Here is a 19,223-nt window from a genome sequence, read left to right on the forward strand (position 1 = left end):
ATAGAACGACTTTCAATCCGATAATATACGTAGTCTCACTTTACTAAGTCTCTCACGTCAAAGAAATACTTGGATAAGCTTGCACCTTCAATAGTGGACCAATTAAACCGACTCATTAGTCAACAATACTCGACACCATCAAATAGAAATTTTTCAAAAATAAAAAATAACATAAAGCCTCTAATGCATAATATTACAATAATATAAATCTAAAATATCATAGCACATACTAAATATGTATATGCACATAATGATGTATGTTAAATACTTAAATATAATCTCTCGACTCGATGAAATATATTTTTCACTCTTAATAGCGAGGGAGAAAAACTCATAATAAGTTCTCAATAACAAATGAAGGGATGTTCTTACCGATCAAAATGGGAACATTTTGATAACGGAGGAGTTAGGTTTAATAATCTGCTAATTCTTCAAAGAACCACACTAACCAATATTTATTTAGCTTCCAATTGCTTAAGATAAAAATTTTGTGATGAAAGCGAAGAGAAGGATGGACTAAGATTTAGAGCACAATGTTTAGTTTCGATCTTCGACTCTTTAGTTTAACTGCTCCCTTGGTGATATTTGATCTTGTTCTTGAGCTGAGAATGAGATCAGAGTGAGGAATAGTTGACAAAGGATTGCATGTCCCAAGACATGCAGCCAAATGAGACGCATCACAATTTGCTGCCGTTCATGAACGAATAAGAAAGGTGTGTAGTTGTCGTTGACAGATGAGATAACGAGGGAGAAGAAAAACTATTTATTATTGTGAGGAAGAAACAGTCAAAATTTAAATTATAAGTTCTCTTTTTCTTTCTCTTAGATTAATCTATACTATCTCACATAAATTTTTAAAAATACTCAATATATATTTTTTTATCTTCCCTCGAGTTCCAAGCTTGTCCAAACTAAGTTTTGTTATCCTTTATTTAATTTTGTTCAATATGATTTCTAACTTAAAAATTATTTTCAAACTCGGGTGAACTGATATCTATAAGATGATAATATTAATCCATATATTTATTATATTTTGATGAATATATCAAAAAAATATAATTAATCATATAAATCTTATATAAGAGTCATTGGATCAATTCATAGGATCCATAGGGTGTAATAGGACTAATTATTGATTATTCCTGTAAATAGTTACTTTTAGTATCTCAATCGTTATATTTTTAAAAATTATAAGATCTTTATATTTACGAAAGTAAAATATTTAATTTATTATTTTAATAAATATATATATATATATATATTTAAATTTTTAATTATATAAAATTATCTTTTTAATCGGATCTTAATATTTTACTTTCATAATTATAGAGATTCTAATATAACTTTTGAGAATATAATGATCTGGATGTTAAAAATAATTAATTATAAAGATAAAACATAATTAGCTCTATATAATTAAATTTTTATCCTGACTTAATATTATATATATATATATATATATATGCAGAAAATTTAAATAATCGGGTAAATATTATTTTTATTATTTTAGAGGTTATTTGACCTTTGAAGTGGTAGATGGCAGTGAAAAGGCGGTGGGAGGGCAAAAAGCAAAGTGTCTGGAGCAAAAGTTCGAACTTTTCAGCGAAGAAAGCGGGGAGGGAGAGGGAGGCGGAGAAGATGGCGAGGAGAGCGGAGGAGGAGTACGACTACCTCTTCAAGGTGGTGTTGATCGGCGACTCGGGAGTGGGCAAATCCAACCTCCTTTCCCGCTTCACCCGCAACGAGTTCTGCCTGGAGTCCAAGTCCACCATCGGCGTTGAATTCGCCACCCGAACCCTCCAGGTGTCGGATCCCTCTCACCCTGCCCCTCCACCGGTGCCTTCTGTTTCCCCCGGATTCTTCTTGCTCCGTTGGACCTTTCATCTCGATCAAATGATCCGATTCTGGCTTCTTCTGCGTGCTCTTCTGGATCTCTTCCTCGATCGGGTTTCCTGTTCCGGAAATGATAGATCCATTCCCATCTTGATCCGGTGGATCTCTGAATTTGGGACATTGGTTCTTCGAGAAAAGAGTGTTTTTTCTCGTTTTTTATTATGGATTTTGAGCATTTTTTCATTCTTTTCGTTTTTTAACCCCTTCCACTCTTCTTCTGGAGTTCAAGGTCACGATTTTTTTATTGATGTTACTTTCCTCTTTCCCTCAATTCTCGTACTTTTTGGTTTCTTCCATCTTTTTCTTCGTTCACTTTTTCTTTTTCTTATCCAATACAGAAAACAAAATTGGAAATTTAATTGACGTTTTCATGCGACAACTTATAATTCTGTGGATGACTCCCTCAAAAATTCTAAAAGTACTAGCGTACCAAAAATCTAGTGACGAGAGCATAATTATTGGCAACTAAAGCAAATCAGTGCAATTAGGTTGAACTTAAAAAAGCGTTTGAATGGAGCTTAATTTTAGCATTTTATTCTAGATGTTCATGCCTATCTAGGCTTAGTTTGCATCTGGTCTATATTTTAATTGGATGCAAGTCATTTTTGTTGATTGTTGTAAACTCATTTTTCTTTCTTTAGTTTGACATGTGGCTGATATTATTTGCTTAAGTAGAAGTAGAAGTTAGACCTGCGGATGCAATTGTTAGGGTCCAGTTTTCTTGTTGATGAGAATTCACATGATGAAGATTTCATCTTATTCTATATAGACTTTAGTTCAAATAGGAAAATGGGTCTCAAAGTGTCCATTTACAGGGACGTGTGATGTTGCATTAAAGTACTTTTTATGGTATATCAAAAGTACCTTTTTAAGAAGAGAGAGAAAGAGTAAAAAAAGGTTTTCGTTTTTATTTTTGTCTTTCAATACCAAACAAACCAATAGTTTCTCCATCAATAGGTTCATAGAAAAACTCAATATAGACAATTTGATCATGATCCCATTATCCATATTTGGTATGTACCCTTTTAGATGGAGAGAGAACGATTCATACTGAGGTAAATGCTTGTATGATTCAATATTACATGCAAAGTCTGACTTATATATATATATTTTAATAAAAGTTTTTATGGTTGGTTGGCCTAGTTATATTTCTTTCTATTTTATTGTTCTTCTTGTGTACAATCTTATTTTTCTTTCTTGTGATCCTTTCTGATCTTCCATACTTTGTCCTCAAACTTCCTACGTTATATATAAGTTTTATTTGACATATTTGTTGCATTAATGTGGTGCCTTTAGGGGGTGTCAGTTCTTGACTCAACATGTATCCTAATCGAATTACAAATCTGGGTGGTTTTGGATCATTCATTAGATAAAGTGATTAGCCTGATTAGAAAATGAATTCAATTCAGGTTAGGGAGTTGACACAACTGACTTGAATTGACGTACATAGTGATTACCTGCTACTTCCATTTGGTTTCATGTAAATTCATAAAGGGAAGTAGTTCTCAACTTCAGTCCAGTTCCATGTAGAGAACACCCTTTTTCTTTCTCTTCTTTTTTCCTTTATTTTCCAATTACAAGCCTTGAGATGGAGCCACTGGATAATGCTAACTTTGATGGCACATCTAAGTTTATCTTTAAGATATGAGAATAAATATAGTGAATCCTGTGGCCTGAACATCATATATTCATATTTTGGAATTCAAGGTAAATTATTAACAATCTTTTTAGTTTCTATGGTTCATAATTCTTGTAGTATAATAATGTTTTCTTCAATTGGTACAATACCTCCAGCAATTAGATTGTTTTTAGTATTTCTTCCTGCTTTGAGCAACAATTCTTTTTTATTTTTTGGAGGTAGATACTACTGCTCCTAGTCATTTGCAGATTTGGGAAGAGATCCAAAATCTTTTGTCTTAATACATTATTAGTTCTTAATATATGTTAATATTTACATGTTACCTTTCTGAGATCTTCAACAGAAACATGTAATCCTGATGAAGATTTAAACTTCAATCCACTTTTCAGACATTATTTTTTTCATAGTCCACAATGACTTCAATCTTGATTTCCCTACTCGACTAATTACTAGTATTAGTAGTGCCTGCCGAGAGATTATATTCTAGTTGCTAGATATATTTTTTGAGTAAGTGTCAAGATCAATCTTTGTTTATTACTTTAGAATTGATGGATGCATAGGTTACTTATTGTACATTTCAGTGATAGCCCTGTTGGAACGTAACTAGAAGATTGAAAAAGAAACAATTGTGGAAGATGCTGTTTCAAACACCTAATAGTTTGTAAAGTTTGACATAGCATGACTCAGAGATTCTTGACATGATAGAATGCTTTAACAACTAGATGACAGCCTATTGATTTCTTGAAAGATGCACAAAGATCCTGACAATGCAAGGTCTAGCAAGGATCAATGTACGCAACCTAACCGTGTTGAAAATTTGCTATTGATTTCTGTAGCTAGGGTCAATGCATGAAGCCTATTGATTTCTGTTAGCCTCTTGAATTTCTTCATATTTAAAATTTGCTACATGCTCCAAAAGTTGCCAACAGCCATATGTGTTATTAACTTCCCAATGAGATTGTAGATTATTTTTTCTTCAACTGCTTTGCAATAATAATAGTGTTATTATTATTATAAATTGAAATGTGAAACGGAATCAGTTTATGATTTTCTGCAGAACAACTGGATCATAGACTATGAATTACTATTTTGCTTTGGGTAGCTTGATGTGGAAAGAGAGAAATTGCATCGATATTGATTTCTCAGCTTGGATTGCTGTATTGTAGCACTGGGCAAGTTAATACCTTTTAGGTATAGTTTGAATCCATGGTGTGCCAATCAACATGCCTTTGTGCTGGCCAATGCCGTTTAAAAATTGATCTAGCCATATGCCTGCATCCTTGGCATTGTTTTGCATGATGAATGTTGATATCTCTTTGGATGGTACATTTTTATCACCACTAACATGTAACTATTGACACAACAATCCTTCTTTCTATGCAAGTGGATACTTAATGGTCAAATTAGAATTATAATCTTTAAGTCATGGTGGCTAACTACTTTGAAAATCCCTGGTTCGTATAGAGGACAGCAATTTACGTGTTATTGCTTTTTAGTTCAGAATGTATCGACCAATAAATCATTTTATTGTCCAAACTTGCTACATTACGTGTGCATATGTACTTTATATATTTTCATGAGTAATTCTATGCAACAGCCTTTTTATTTGTGAAGTATTTGTTTAGGTGAATCTCCAGCTTTCCAAGTGATTCATGTCTTGACATCCTTCTTTTGTATGTCTAGAAGGATCATACATTAGACAAACATGTTGTGACTTGTGAGTGAAATCAAATAACGACTCTGGCTCTGACGTTGATGCTTTTTGGTATTATTACTAATTGTAGTGAATTAAGTATCATCCATTGTTGCATTACATCTGAATGTCCCGCTTCATTTGAATCATTTTCAGTTTGCACATTGTGAATATCTTTACCTATCAGCTACCCTATTGACATAGTTTCCTCAAGCTCAAACTCCATTTCCTGGTGTTGTTTTCGTTGATATGCATCACTTATTTTGTTTCTTTCATCTTTACTGCCTTTTCAAGGTTGAAGGCCGGATAATAAAATCCCAAATATGGGACACAGCAGGCCAGGAACGATACCGGGCAATAACAAGTGCCTACTACCGTGGGGCCCTTGGTGCTATCCTAGTGTATGATGTGACCAAACCAACCACATTCGAGAATGTCAGTCGATGGCTCAAGGAGCTCCGTGACCATGCTGACCCTAATATCGTGATCATGCTCATCGGTAACAAGACTGACCTCAAGCAACTCCGTGCGGTGGCCTCGGAGGATGCACAAATCTATGCTGAAAAGGAAGGGCTTTCGTATATCGAGACATCTGCCCTTGAGGCGACGAATGTGGAGCAGGCATTTCAGTTGATTCTTGCGGAGATATATCGAGTCATCAGTAAAAAGAACATCTCTTCCGATGAGCCTGGACCTGGAATCGCTGGAAGTGTTAAAGAAGGGAAAACCATTGTGGTCTCAGCATCAGAGTCCAACACAAAGAAGCAATGCTGCTCAACATTGTAGCGTTCGTCCTCACCCTTGTTATTCTTATGCTTTTAGTTCTGGATGTTAATTTGGGGATTATAATATTGGGTTATGATTTCTTGTTCTCCATTCAACATCAGATGATTGCTCGAGGCTCTCATTTCTCTGATGTCTTCACATACATTTTATTACTTAAAGAAAGGTTTTTTGTGCAGATTAGCATTCTCTTAACATAAGTATTTACCTAAATATTTTATAGTTAGTGTGAGTTATACTCCTTCAAAGTTGATATTTGTGAGTATCTTACAACAAGTTTAATTAAATAAATGTGATATCTAACCTAAATCAGAGATTGTTAATATAGTTAGTATGGAGGATTCTGGTTCAAGTTTATAATATTATGGAAAGTACAGAAACAAGTATGAAATATAGATATTATCAGATATAATGCACCCTTATTCTGAGGGGTATACATATACTAAAAAAAATAAAGACTAAAACTTGATATAAGAATGTAATAGTTATAATTAGATAAGCTCTTTCAAAAGATATTATCACAGCAATAAGACCAAATCTAACTGCTACAACCTTCTCCTCTATATCATCATGGACACAATGAGATTCTTGTATCAGCTGTGGCTGGGAATAGTGTGTTGTCCTTCACACAGCAAGATTCTTGAGCTCTATCCACATCATGCATAAGCACATCAGTATCCATCCCCCTCACTGCTGATGTGTTGGAAGGACAAGGGGGAGAAATGCAAGGAGGAGCTTTGGGTTGATGGAGTTTGGACTCTTGGCCTTCCTGGTGTGGGCAAATAGAGGTTTAAGATAAGATTATGCAGTGTGTGGAAATGATCAGTAGCTGATGTAATATTATCTTCGAGTTTCTGCATGAAGATTTATTCTGAGATTTATCGGAAAAAGTAACATTTGTTGCTGAAGATTGTTCAGCATCAATCCATTCAAAGCTTGAGATAAAAATGGAAAAATTACAGACACATTGTAGCCTCAACCAAACCTAATTCCTGCTGCTGGAAAGAGGAAAGATGTTCTCTTGATGCAAGCTTCAGCTCCCTGTATTCAGATTTCTGGTGACAACACGGCGGATGAGCTGATACTTGAATTATAACTTTACAGAGTAATTTTTGCGGTGGCAAAAAGTTCGATACAAGTTCGTGCACCACATGACAGTGGTCTCACCAGAAAACACAACAAAAAGATGACAGTAAATCTTCTGAGGACAACTGTATCTTGATATGTTCATTCAAATTGAATCTTGAGAATATGATTTACATGATAATTTGCAGTTCTGAAGAGGTCAAGTTTCTTATTCAGATATTGAAAACCCAAACACTCAGGCCCATATACATGTGTGCATACACCACCCAATAAGTAACACAAGACTCTCTCATCATCCTTGGAACTTCCAGGAAGAAGAGACTATTGGCAGAGAGTAAAGGAAAGGTGGAAATTCTTTAACTGCAAACAGAATTCAGCTTTTAACCACCAAAAGCTTCTACAATGTAGTGCCTGATTCACCGATTATGATCCAGATGGTCCTCACATCTGCTAATTCAACAAACCATGTACCATATATACTTTTGGGTAAGTTAGAATTTTCTTCTGCCGATTCTGCCACAAAAGTCTTTCCCCTAATTATCCTTCTTAAAAGTTCTTTTTGGTCTTGACTTTATCAATGCGTGCTTTGCGAACCGCCTGTTGGATCTGCCTCTCATGTTCCTTGAGCATATCTTCAACATTTCCTCCTGGGGGCATCAGTGGTCCAGAATACTGGATTTTCTTGTTCCTAGTACCATAAACCTGAAATTTTGGCAACGTGTGAAAGCACTTGGTAAAATAAACTTGTCAGCATATAAATCTATGCTTTTTTTCATGCTCATGGATGAAGTAAAGAAGAAAAAAAAAAATGGTCATGGTGAGAGAAAATTGTCTTATCCAAGAGAAATATACGACCATGCTTCCAATCAGGTTTTAAGAACTGTTGAAGTTGCATGCATCTTCTATTTGGTTAGATATGGAAACCATGTGTTCTAAAGCTTATCCAATTTCAGGATGCCACGATTCAATGGATAAAAAATCACAAGGTTCACTTTTCATGCATGTTGAAATTTATTGACACATACAACTAATTCAACAACTATAAATTAAGCAATTATCATCAAGTAGAACATACGATTGTGGATTCTTTGCTCACTGTTCTGTCATCTTTCTTGTGTGTGGAGGCAGCTCGATCAAGTATATGCTTGTCAGAGGACTCGGTCACATCAAGCCGATTGTATCTGGAGTTTGCGGTGGTTCTTGCTGCTACTGAACCCGGGATGCCATCAGCTCCTGACAAATGAATGTATGATCTCTGTTTCTGCAACTGAGAGTCATTCGACACTCTAGCCGAACTCTTTGATGGTCCAGGAACCCTCATCTCTTCCTGATTCACTTTCTTAGTCAATGTGGTTCCATATCCACCAGGGTGCACACCCAATTGATAGAAGCCATTTTGTGCTGTTCCTACTGCAGAGTCAATTGGAAACCCGGACCTCCTCTCAGCATCTTGTGCATTATATGCCTGTGCCTGTTGCTTCTACAGCAGCAGTAAAAAGAAAAAGGGATAAATTAAACCAATGGAATCCATAGAAAAGCCTGGTCAGTTGTCCCAAAAATTACATTGTTTGGCAGGATCTGATGTTAAAGCAATGAATGACTGCATAAAGCACGTGGAACTCCCTTATGGTAAATTATGCACTCTTAAGCATTACATAAATGGAATAAAGGCATGTTAACTCTAAACATCATGGCAGATGCAACCACGTGCAAAAGCTACAGATAAACATGAAAAGATGATGTATGCCATGAGAAAGAATTGATGCCTGGGTGCTCTATTGGCCCATGAGAAGAAAGGAAACGGTCTCATATAATTATGATGGCAGAGTTGGCACTCCAACCATGTCTCTTATTTTTCTTTTCACATGACATCAGTAACAGAAGTCTCAAATCACATTGCCAAACGCAAATGAATTCTACCTGCAGCTCCATATTTGCATCAGGCATTGCCATTCCTTTGGTCTCTCTTCTCCCTGGTCTTGCAGTCTCCGACCATCCCTTGGTAGCTTCTGCTCTTTGTCTGGAGAAGGTCATAGAGCAGAGAGCGACTGAAGTCAATATCCAGTATAACAACATATATATCTTCCAATAGTTTCTCTACCCTAAAAGGAGAATAAGAAGCATTATCATACATCATTTTTTAAATCAAAATACCTGCGAATTTCCTCATCCCGAAGTTTAGCATCATACTCCTTGCTGGGTGGATATTTAGGCAAACTAGAAGGGTCGCAGGCAAGTGGTTTAGTTCTAAAGAACTGAAAAGTACAAGTTGAGGTTAGTGATCACAATATTATCAAATAGCATATAAGTCTATTTCAGAATATCAAAATGTAACTGGTAACCCTGACACTTGCATGTTTAAGGAAAGGACTCAATGATGAAATTCTTCTGAAACTTGATTGAGATTTGGCTACTTCAAAGACAGATATTTAGCCACATCATATATCTTAAAAGAATATTAAATAGTAGAGGTACTGGCCAAATTTTATTCTGATCATTATAATTGTAAATCATAACGAGAAGCTAAACAAATTAACCACAATATAAATCAACGAGAAATAGTACAAGTTAATAAACATCATCTCTCAGGTTCCTTAACATTTGCAAGGAAACAAATTTTTGGAAATAATAGAAGCAGTGAAAGTTTGTCACTGAAAATGTCCCAAATAAAAATAAAATATGACACCTTACATGAATGGTTATATCAATGAAATCAAAACTTACTTCACTTTCAAGGGCTGAAGCTGCTGTTCCACGATTTTCCGGTTCTATTGCAAGAAGGGTATCTAACAGAGTTAAAGCTGAAGGAGGAAAATCCTTGAATGTGTCTGCAAAACAGCGTTTATATTGGTGCTGAGGTTTGAAAATAGTTGCATGCGGCAACTTTGATTTCTTCCAGTACTCATCTGATGGTGATCCTAGGAGCTTGAAAATCTTGTGCAGTTGTTCCACCTGCACAGATTGATCCACCGTCATATCAGATGAGAAATCAAGCTATTAATTGGCAACCATCAGAACTATGTACAAATTTGAGAACCATAGCCAAATATAGGAATCCCAAGGAAAAAGGACAATTTGACTTATTATAAGAAACATGAGTTTTTGAAATCCAATCCAACCTATTAAAAAATTCAAAACTGAAGTTCCTGAATCCTTAGTTTCATATATTCTTAAAAAAGATGCTTCTATTACCTATATAGAGAAAATTAACCACATCTTGTTAAAAAATATTCCAGTAGAAAATTTTCAGTACACATTGTTAGAAAACAGTTGAGACAGAAAATATTTAAGCCAAATAACAATAGGAGCAAGGAAAAGACCAGGCATTGGTGTCAATGGTAGTCATGGATTCAAGTCTCATCTGCATCACTCAATACAGCCTGGTGTCCGGTCCGAAAGCAACTATTAGCCGATGTTGGTATTACACAAAGATTTTGATTCTTGATGGTCATAATAGTAATAAATGGTAGATTAAAATGGTTAGATCAAGAGCTAACTGCGGCACAATGGAGCAATGAGCTGTGAGCTTTAGATTGTATGATTTGAAACATACTTTCTCAACTGTTGAACATCAAAAAGATTGAAGATATATATTAGTTTGCATCAGACATGGAAATTTATCGGTAAGTGACATCATGTAGATCACAAAACAATTACGCAAGCATGGAATGGTAGTTTCAGCATCAAGTTGAATATTTAGGAACCAACTTGATGATCTATTTGAAGTGGATCATCAAACCACATAGGAGCCCTCCACATTCAATTCACTTTATGCACATAATACATTTTTTTTAACCAGTTGCAGTCATTTCATGCATTTATACCTAAAGCAAATAATTTATACCTCTGTTCTACCAGGCATGATTGGTTTCCCTGCAAGCAACTCCGCAAGAATGCATCCAGAACTCCACAAATCAACAGCAACATCATATTCTGTAGCACCAAGCAAAAGCTCAGGGGGTCGGTACCACAGCGTTACTACTCGACTTGTCAATGGCTGTTTCTGATCAGGATTGAAAACTGTTGCTAGGCCAAAATCTGCTATCTTAAGAATGCCGTTGTTGTCAATCAGAAGATTTGAGCCCTTGATATCCCGATGCAGAACCCCTCGACTGTGGCAATGAGCAAGCCCTTCAAGAAGCTGTTGCATATAACACTTTACCTGAAATGGATATGAAGGTCATCAAATATAAGATTTGAGAAAAATCTAGCATGAAGTTGTCAAATATATAGAAAAGAAACCTGTGGTTCAGTGAACTTGGTACCCGGCCTTGCAGCAAGTCCAGCAAGATCATGCTCCATGTACTCAAAAACAAGATACAAGTTGCCTGACACTCGTGATGTAACTACACCTTCAAGCTTTATAACATTTGGGTGATCAAGTCGATGAAGAACGTTAATTTCTCTTGCCATAAAGCGAACACTTTCAGGATCCATATTAACAAATCGCACTTTCTTGAGTGCAACAATTTTACCAGTTACAAGATCACGGGCTCGGTACACATTGCTATAAGTTCCTTGTCCAATCTGCAAAAAGTGACGTATGTAGTGTGTACCATCATTCCAAATGGCCATATAAAACGTTATACAAGACTTCATTATATCACATTCTCTAACAGAGTATTATTGCAAAGAGCATTTGGGACACCCAGATTACTGTAAAAACTCATCATCTCTTATTACTTCATGATATAACCATCAGTTCTGAACAATTCTGTCGATCACATTGTCAATCATAATGCATATTCCCCTTTTCTCTTTAAAAAATATATAATGGTCCAATATTTACCACAACAATCAACAGCCACAATGTGTAATCGATGGAAATCAATGGTTGCATTCCAGTGAAGTGGAAAAGTTTGGAGCAACTTGTCATTTGCAGAACATTTAATACATCAACAAGCCTATAAAGTGACCTTGAATTCAAATGCCAGTTCATCTTAAAAGAATTCTAATCTTCATTCAGAGATAATTTATTGGCATGGTAGTAGTTATAAGTGAAGCAAAGGAGGATTGTACTAAAAAAATCTTAAATCATTCGCATTCATCTTAAATTCGTCTATTGCTAGATTCTCTATATAGGTATATCATGTAGGAAAGTCTTAAGAGTTCCTTACTCAAAAGGCAGAATTTGATATGTTCTTATTTTCGTCATGAAAACCATGATAGATTGAAAAACCATGATAGATTGATACACTCTACCAGAAAACAGTTATTTGTTTACAAGGAACTCCAAATATTTTGACCAATTGCAACTTACAAGTTGTAGCTATTGGATCAAAGTTTCTCATAATTCCAGCATATAACGAAGTAGCTTGCAAAATTTCTTTACTGCAGCAGCATATTAACATTGTGATAATATTAGGATCATCAAAGATATAATGTTTAGTTTTATAATTCTCTCTCTGTTTATTTGCAAGGAAAATTAAACATAAAGCCATTTGAGAATTAAAAACGGTGATACAAACAAGAAAGTTATGTACATATGTAAAATATAAAATAATAATAATCACTTAAGAGGAAGAAGTGTTTTAGAACCTTATCTAGTTTCTCAAATGAAGAAGCTCTCCGAGGTTGCCACCCATTTAGTGCTTCCCCAGCTGCAGCAATTAGCCATGAGGGCCAGCCTGCTGCAACATTCTCCCCAGGTAACCCATTCGGCACGTCAACAATTCCCAAGTTGGCTTCTGCCTCATTTGGCCCAGACACAACTTGTGAATTCTCTCTATTTGCCCCAGCAGCCGCAGTTACACGTCTCTGATGCCCCACGCTCTTCCGTATCCTATCGGCACAACCTGCAGCTTTCTTCTTCCCTTCTCCAGTTGGCGGGGGCAGGGCGCTCACCACGTTATCTTGGGGCTTTGACACGGAGTTGGGTTTAGGGTTCCCGCTACTATCAACATTCGTTTTTCTTGCCGCAGAACCCTTTTTCTTCGAGAGCGTGACAAACCGCTTGAAGGACTTTCTTCGATTGGTCGCGCCGTCTCCACCCGGGCTGATGCCTTTGGGGCAAATGCAGCAGCCCATAAGCGGAAAAAAGGCACGGAGTATTCCTCTAATGGTGCCGACTCAATTGATTGACAGCACAAATGCATTTGGTCCGGGTGCGTTACCCAAAGATCACGTTGAATCTTTGTGCTAGTGTCAGGCTCTGATTACAATCTTCACCTGCATTCAACTCGAGGAAGTCCAAGAAATCCTAAAATCTCAACGATGCACCAAATCGCTCTGAAACCCAAAAAAACACCCTTCTTTTACTTGCCCTAAATCTTATAGCAGGATTCAATTCACGGGATCCTTCACAGCAGCATTCAACCTAAATCCAAACAATCTCAAGAACCCGTATATGAACAAGAAACTAAAAGCCCTGACAGCCAATCAGAAGATTTCGATCAAAAGATGCCGCCTTTCTAGGATAAATCAAGAACCGCGATTCAATTTAAAAAAACCTACAAGAAAACATCCAAATCTCATTCTTGAAAAGCGAAGATAGAAAACAAAGGAAATTAGAATAATAGATCTTTTCTCTTTTCCTTTACGAAAAATGAAGGAGGAAGAGAAAGATAGAATTCCAGAACGGAATCAAGAGATCGTAAGAGAAACTGAAGCGGGGAGGGTTTTGCGGATCCTCCCGAGCCCTAAAATCCCGCCGAACCAATGCAATTTCTCCCCTTATCTCTTATTTTTCCTCTCCCTTTTTTTCCCTCAAAAGCTCGCTCGGTGAGGCAAGTGATTCACTTTCGGCAGCTTACCAAACATTTTACCCGTGCGATGACTGGGCAATACCAGAGCAAAGCACCTTCGGGTCCCATCTTCGATGATAGGTGTAAGGAGAGGAGTGCCTCTCCCAGTTCGCGCGCCAACTACCGCCGCGATGCTGATCCCGGGGCCGTTCGTTTCGTTCGTGTTAGGAAGGGGAAGCAGTTTGAGTGCAACGGTCGAGCGTGGAACCGGTTTGCTGCGTGATTTCGTGTACTGCGGTACATCTTACCACCAGATACGTCAATCTCGTTAGTTCAATGCTCTTTGCAGGAACTAAAATATTATCGATCATCAATAATTAATTTACTTAAGAGAATTTATTACATATCTAATTTAACTATACTCTCATGTCTTCTCCTAATATTACGAAAAATAGATCTCATATACTCAATTTTAATCATACTTAATCTAAAATATTTATTTTTAAGAATTATTTCTCTAATCCTTAAAATTAATTTTACTTCAACTCTCATAAAATAAGATAGTATTATTAAGAGGTGCCTCACTTCCGGTTTGCTAAAATGCCCAAAAAACAAAATAAAAAATCCTTAACCGATGCAATGAACCTCCATTTTAGATAGATGAACTGAATGGATTCATCCTCCATGAAGCAGTTTAATTTTTTTATCATGCTTCTCTCCTCAACTATCACTTGTTGATCTCGTCTTCTTCTCTTTCTTTAAGTTACGGTAGCTTTTCTCTTTCTCTTTACCTCTCTCTCTCTCACATAAATTTAGAGTCAGTAAATCCTTAAAATTAGTTAAAAAAAATTAAAATATATAAATTTACTAATGATGAGTTATCACCAATATGTGACGAAAGTTTAAGGAACGTGAAATAATTTTGTGAATAGTATAACCATATTAATTTACCATTATAACTTCAAAATTGGAATACGTCAATGTTTATTTGTTAGTAAATTTATTGCATAAAATAATGACTCCATCAAAATTTTAATTTGTCGGATGATTTTAGTATTTTTCATTTGATTCCATGACGGAGCCTCTGCATTTATTATCCGTCATGGAATCAAATGAAAATATACTAAAATCATCCGACAAATTAAAATTTTGATGGAGCTTCATAGTAAGTGTCCGCTGTGCCCCCGACACTTCACCAATATCCAATCCCAAGTCCTCCAAAAACTATGTAATAAATGGAAAATAATGAGGGCATTCGTGTCCGATCACTATATTTGTGACGCCCCGGTTAATTCCCTACTTTGTGTTAACACCCCGGCAACTCGTTTACTTCTCTGTCACAACCATCCTTGTGATGTAGATGCAATAGTGGGGCCCTTTCTATGATCCATTGTAGTGCAGGTAGGATATGGGTAAAAGAGGAGCCGGGTAGAGGAAGTACTCTCGTCGGCAGGATCTGCCGACCGTTCTTCCCTCACCTCACCATCACGGGCTATAATTGACGATCCCCGAAGCACCGTCCGATGCGAAATCCACGGTTGAGCCACCGCCTTCGGTGGCTTGGGCCTCCGCACCTCCGTGCGGTTACGTTACCCGGGAATGACAGGCTGTCCCCAGCCGTCCGTGTCGCTACTCGCCCCGCACCTTTTCTTCCTCTCGTTTCCTTTCTCTCGGACCACCCTACCATTTCCCTCTCTGCCTTTCTTCCTTCCGTCTCTCTCCGCTTCTTCCTTTTAGGGTACCGGGTCTGTGATCTTGCGCCGCTCTCCTCGGTCCCAAGTTCGCCGCTCCGAGAGGTCTCTTTCGGGACCCGGATCTCCGAATTCGGTCCTCTACAACCCGGGAATCATCGTGGTTGAGGATTTTGTTCGAAGAGAATATAATCTCTTGGATTGAATCCAATGCTCGTCTTTGCTGCTTTTGGGGGTAACATGTTTTCCCTTTTCTCGACTTTTATTTTGTCTCTTTGACTTTTTTTCGTTGCAAATGGTTGGTATTGTTGTGGAGAATGGCTTTTAGGTCGTGTATGTGATTCTTTGGGCACTGATGACAACGTTCAAGCTTTAATTTGATTTTTCTCATGATGAAAAGAGGTTTTTACTGATTATTTACAAATCCATTTCTAGTTTCTTTAGAAGATGATGTATTCGGAGAAGTTTTACTAACTGCGAGGGTGGTTCGAGGCACTTTAGTATATTAATGGTGCTTCTGTGTTACAGATGATAAAGCAATTCATATTGTTGCAGAAATTTGTGCTCTCTTGATTAGCACCTGTCCTGTACTTGTAATCTCTCATATAGTTTTGATATTTCTACATCTCTCTGGCTGAATTCATATGCTGCATCAGTCAGATGCTGCATTTTGAGACACAGTACTAGCTGAGGTTTCGTAGCAAGGGTTAAAAAGTATGAACCTGATTTTATCTTTTTCTCATCAGATCCAGCTGTTCTGTGGTCATTGCAAATAGGTTCAGGGTATGCAGAATGCTACTTGATTGGTTAATTTTGGGTGTGGTTTATAGTTTCATTTAGAGATTCAGCGAGTGTTTTTAGCACATGGCAAGATTGGTGTTGAAACTCTTAGGAATTCGATATGGACACCGGTTGGTTCAACTGAGTTTGATTTCTTGGGAAGTTAAATTTGTCTCTGTTATCTTTAATGGATGCAATTTTTCTACAGGTACTGATACCAGGTGCTTTTAGTGTTGATATGTACATCTTGTTCTTGTGAGAAATTCTAAGATATGCTTTGGTTATTCATCAGATATTTTGTATTCGTATTACTATATCAATTGTATTAATACACAGAGGATATCATTGCTACCCATTGCTCGATACCTTTTGTTTTATGAGTTCCGTAAATGATCATCATGTAACGGAAGCAGAATCCACTTTTCGGAAGCAGAACTTTTTTTTGTGCCCTTTTGATACATGTCATGACTTGATAGAATTAATTTGATGGGTTCATTACAGATTATTGTAGGGGTTCTTGAGGAAAATCTCTTTGCTTCACTGGAATCTATCAACAGAACTCTTGAAGTGGCTATCTTTGTCATACTTGTGGGACATCAGGGATTCGATGCTGGCAGATAGCATGCTTGGAATCTGTCTTTCAGGTGATGCCCCTGACGTCTCTTGCCACCGAGGCATTCGGTGTATCGACCATTTCCCTTGTGTTCCTGACTGCTGCTCTTGGTATCCTATGCATCTTCCACTCTCTGTACTTCCAGTTCTGTATCAGGAGTAGACATTATCCTCATCTGAGCTACTTCAATGGGCCTTGGATTAGCCGTATCATTCTAATTCTAATCTCTATTTGGTGGGGCTTTGGAGAGATTGTTAGGCTGAGTTTCGTGAGATCGAGACTCTTTTCTGACCAAGCATGGCACAAAAGTGTCTGCAAGTTCTACATCCTCTCAAATTTAGGATTTGCAGAACCAAGCATGTTTCTTATGCTATCCTTCCTTCTTCATGCCGCACTGCAGAAAAGGGATTCTGGCACTCTGAGCCCATGGTGGAACAGAAAGACACTCGGTCGCATGCTCCTGTTCTGTTTTCCAATTCTTCTTATGCAAATTGCCGTCATTCTGATAGGACCCAGGTTTATCAATGAAGAGAATAGTGACAAGAGAACAAGGATTGCAAAGCTCTTCAGATGCATATCTTCCTTAACAAATGGTAACAGTGTATGCGTGTATCCCCTGCCAAGCACTATAATTCTTGGGGGCTTCTATGCCATCTTGATCAGTTATATTGCATACGTTGGTATGCGGTTATTCTCTTCGGTTATCAACAAAGGTCTGCAGCGAAGGATTTATGTGCTCACAACATCTATCCTCTTCCTTCCATTGAGGGCTGTTCTCCTGGGAATCTCTGTGCTTCCTCCACCAGGCAACCTGCTGTATGAGGCAATTGTGTTTTTAGCTTTCCTTATGTTGTTATTTTGCACCGTGGTTGGTATCTGCATGCTAGTATTTTTCCCTGTAGCTGATTCCTTGGCCCTGAGAGATAATGGTCATTCTGAAATTGAAGGGATGCCCTATGATGACTACTATTATGATGGTGCTTCTCTCATTGCTAGCCAGAACCATCAAGAGGAAAGTAGGAACTCCCCGGAATCTGCAAAGCATGACTCCATGTCCTTTTGCAGTATGAACTTGGATGGATCAGCATCAGAAGACATTAACAAGCCCATATTCTCACGTGATCCTATCAGTTCTTCATTGTCTGAGCCTCGACCGCCCCCCCGGTACGCCCATGATACCCCCTGAAGAGTTTGTTGCCCCATGATAAAAACCGGGAAGTTCTTGTTCCTTTGGCCCGTTTCTCTTTTGATGGTTGTACATTTTTGGGTAAAGAAAGATTGTAATATAAGGTATTATGAAGCTGTAGTTGTTTGAACATGGTTTGTTTCTTTCTCATATGGGTATATTGCTTTTTTCCATTTTTCTTACCTACTGGTCTATTTAGATACTGTAAAGTTGTTATAAAGAATTAGTCAGTTGAATATTGTATCAATCTTCAAGACAATACTTCAAATTCTGTGAACCAGCTCAGTACAGCTTTAGTTGAGCTGTGACCTGTCTTTCCTAAAACTGGCAAATCTTGGTGGACAGACATGGCCTGACTGGATTTTGCTTGTGGTGGGCTGTTTATCTTTGGTTTTGTTGGCTGGATTATCTATTCAGCAACTTGCCTTGAAGTATGGTTTGACAGCTACCTTGGTCCAGTTCCAGAGTCACAATACTTGGTGCAGGCATCAATGACAAAGAAGATGACAGCAACATTGCATCATCATAACTCTGGCAGTAATTGGTATGACAGGCAGATTAGAAGAGTATATAATATGTTGCTGTGTGTATAATATGCTATTATTAATTTAATAATGCTGCATTATATTGATAGTTTATAAAGGATTGAATGTAATTTATTATGAGAATCTATATTTATTGGTAAAAAAAAATAAATAATTCTATTTAAATTTAAAACTTGTTTCCAAGACTCTTGAGCATGAACTTTCTGACCTTGTGACCAAAAAATCTAATTGAAATGATATTTTACAATTTCTTTAGCCATATCTTGGAGTATTCAACTCCGTGAATCCTCGACTTGAAGTTGTTGCTGCTATTTCTCTGATTTTTTTGTTCTTGTAAATTCCTTCAATCAAATTTTAGGTCAAAAAACTTAAATTAGGTTTAAGTTCATGTTTCCATATCATACCTTACCATTTTTAGTACAAGATAGGGAAAGCATCAGACCTTTCCCCCACCCTTTTTTTTTCCAATATTAGTTTACTCAATCTACTTTCCTAGTTTATTGTAAAGTCATGAAATCCTTTCGTCACCACTTTTATCATCTATTTATTACAACTCGAATGGATAGTAATAAAAACCTTTATTCCAAATTTGTCTGCGTCACTTTCTCTTCTAATCTCAACTTAATATTTA

General features: G+C 37.1%; 3 protein-coding genes across 3 annotated transcripts; 2 read left to right on the top strand and 1 right to left on the bottom strand.

The window, feature by feature from the left end:
• The first annotated feature begins 1,548 nt into the window (after nucleotides 1-1,548).
• Nucleotides 1,549-6,186, top strand: LOC135677003 (ras-related protein RABA2a-like). Its single transcript, XM_065188821.1, has 2 exons — nucleotides 1,549-1,803; nucleotides 5,520-6,186. Exons 1-2 carry the CDS (start codon nucleotides 1,639-1,641, stop codon nucleotides 6,009-6,011), a joined length of 657 nt encoding a protein of 218 aa, XP_065044893.1. The 5' UTR covers nucleotides 1,549-1,638; the 3' UTR covers nucleotides 6,012-6,186.
• A 1,021-nt stretch (nucleotides 6,187-7,207) lies between these two features.
• Nucleotides 7,208-13,738, bottom strand: LOC103989839 (probable serine/threonine-protein kinase At1g54610). Its single transcript, XM_009408784.3, has 8 exons — nucleotides 12,633-13,738; nucleotides 11,337-11,621; nucleotides 10,939-11,256; nucleotides 9,819-10,046; nucleotides 9,249-9,349; nucleotides 9,015-9,114; nucleotides 8,170-8,574; nucleotides 7,208-7,796 (listed from the first exon to the last, which is right to left on the bottom strand). The coding sequence occupies exons 1-8, from the start codon at nucleotides 13,119-13,121 to the stop codon at nucleotides 7,641-7,643; spliced, it is 2,082 nt and encodes a 693-aa protein (XP_009407059.2). The 5' UTR covers nucleotides 13,122-13,738; the 3' UTR covers nucleotides 7,208-7,640.
• A 1,658-nt stretch (nucleotides 13,739-15,396) lies between these two features.
• LOC135677004 (uncharacterized) lies at nucleotides 15,397-18,355 on the top strand. The gene is made up of 2 exons (XM_065188822.1): nucleotides 15,397-15,703; nucleotides 16,750-18,355. Exon 2 carries the CDS (start codon nucleotides 16,896-16,898, stop codon nucleotides 18,045-18,047), a length of 1,152 nt encoding a protein of 383 aa, XP_065044894.1. The 5' UTR covers nucleotides 15,397-15,703; nucleotides 16,750-16,895; the 3' UTR covers nucleotides 18,048-18,355.
• The last annotated feature ends 868 nt before the right edge of the window (nucleotides 18,356-19,223 follow it).

This window comes from Musa acuminata, chromosome BXJ1-6 (assembly GCF_036884655.1).
Source record: "Musa acuminata AAA Group cultivar baxijiao chromosome BXJ1-6, Cavendish_Baxijiao_AAA, whole genome shotgun sequence".
NCBI lineage: Eukaryota > Viridiplantae > Streptophyta > Magnoliopsida > Zingiberales > Musaceae > Musa > Musa acuminata.

What these genes read in the sequence shown, in the direction of transcription:
- LOC135677003 (XM_065188821.1), top strand. Translation starts at nt 1,639, where the DNA reads ATGGCGAGGAGAGCGGAGGAGGAGTACGACTACCTCTTCAAGGTGGTG. An exon ending in TCGCCACCCGAACCCTCCAG is followed by an intron (nt 1,804 to 5,519) that starts GTGTCGGATCCC and finishes TGCCTTTTCAAG; the next exon opens with GTTGAAGGCCGGATAATAAA.
- LOC103989839 (XM_009408784.3), bottom strand. Translation starts at nt 13,121, where the DNA reads ATGGGCTGCTGCATTTGCCCCAAAGGCATCAGCCCGGGTGGAGACGGC. An exon ending in CATTTGAGAAACTAGATAAG is followed by an intron (nt 11,622 to 12,632) that starts GTTCTAAAACAC and finishes CACTTTTTGCAG; the next exon opens with ATTGGACAAGGAACTTATAG. An exon ending in TGAGCAAAGAATCCACAATC is followed by an intron (nt 7,797 to 8,169) that starts GTATGTTCTACT and finishes CCAAAATTTCAG; the next exon opens with GTTTATGGTACTAGGAACAA.
- LOC135677004 (XM_065188822.1), top strand. Translation starts at nt 16,896, where the DNA reads ATGCCCCTGACGTCTCTTGCCACCGAGGCATTCGGTGTATCGACCATT.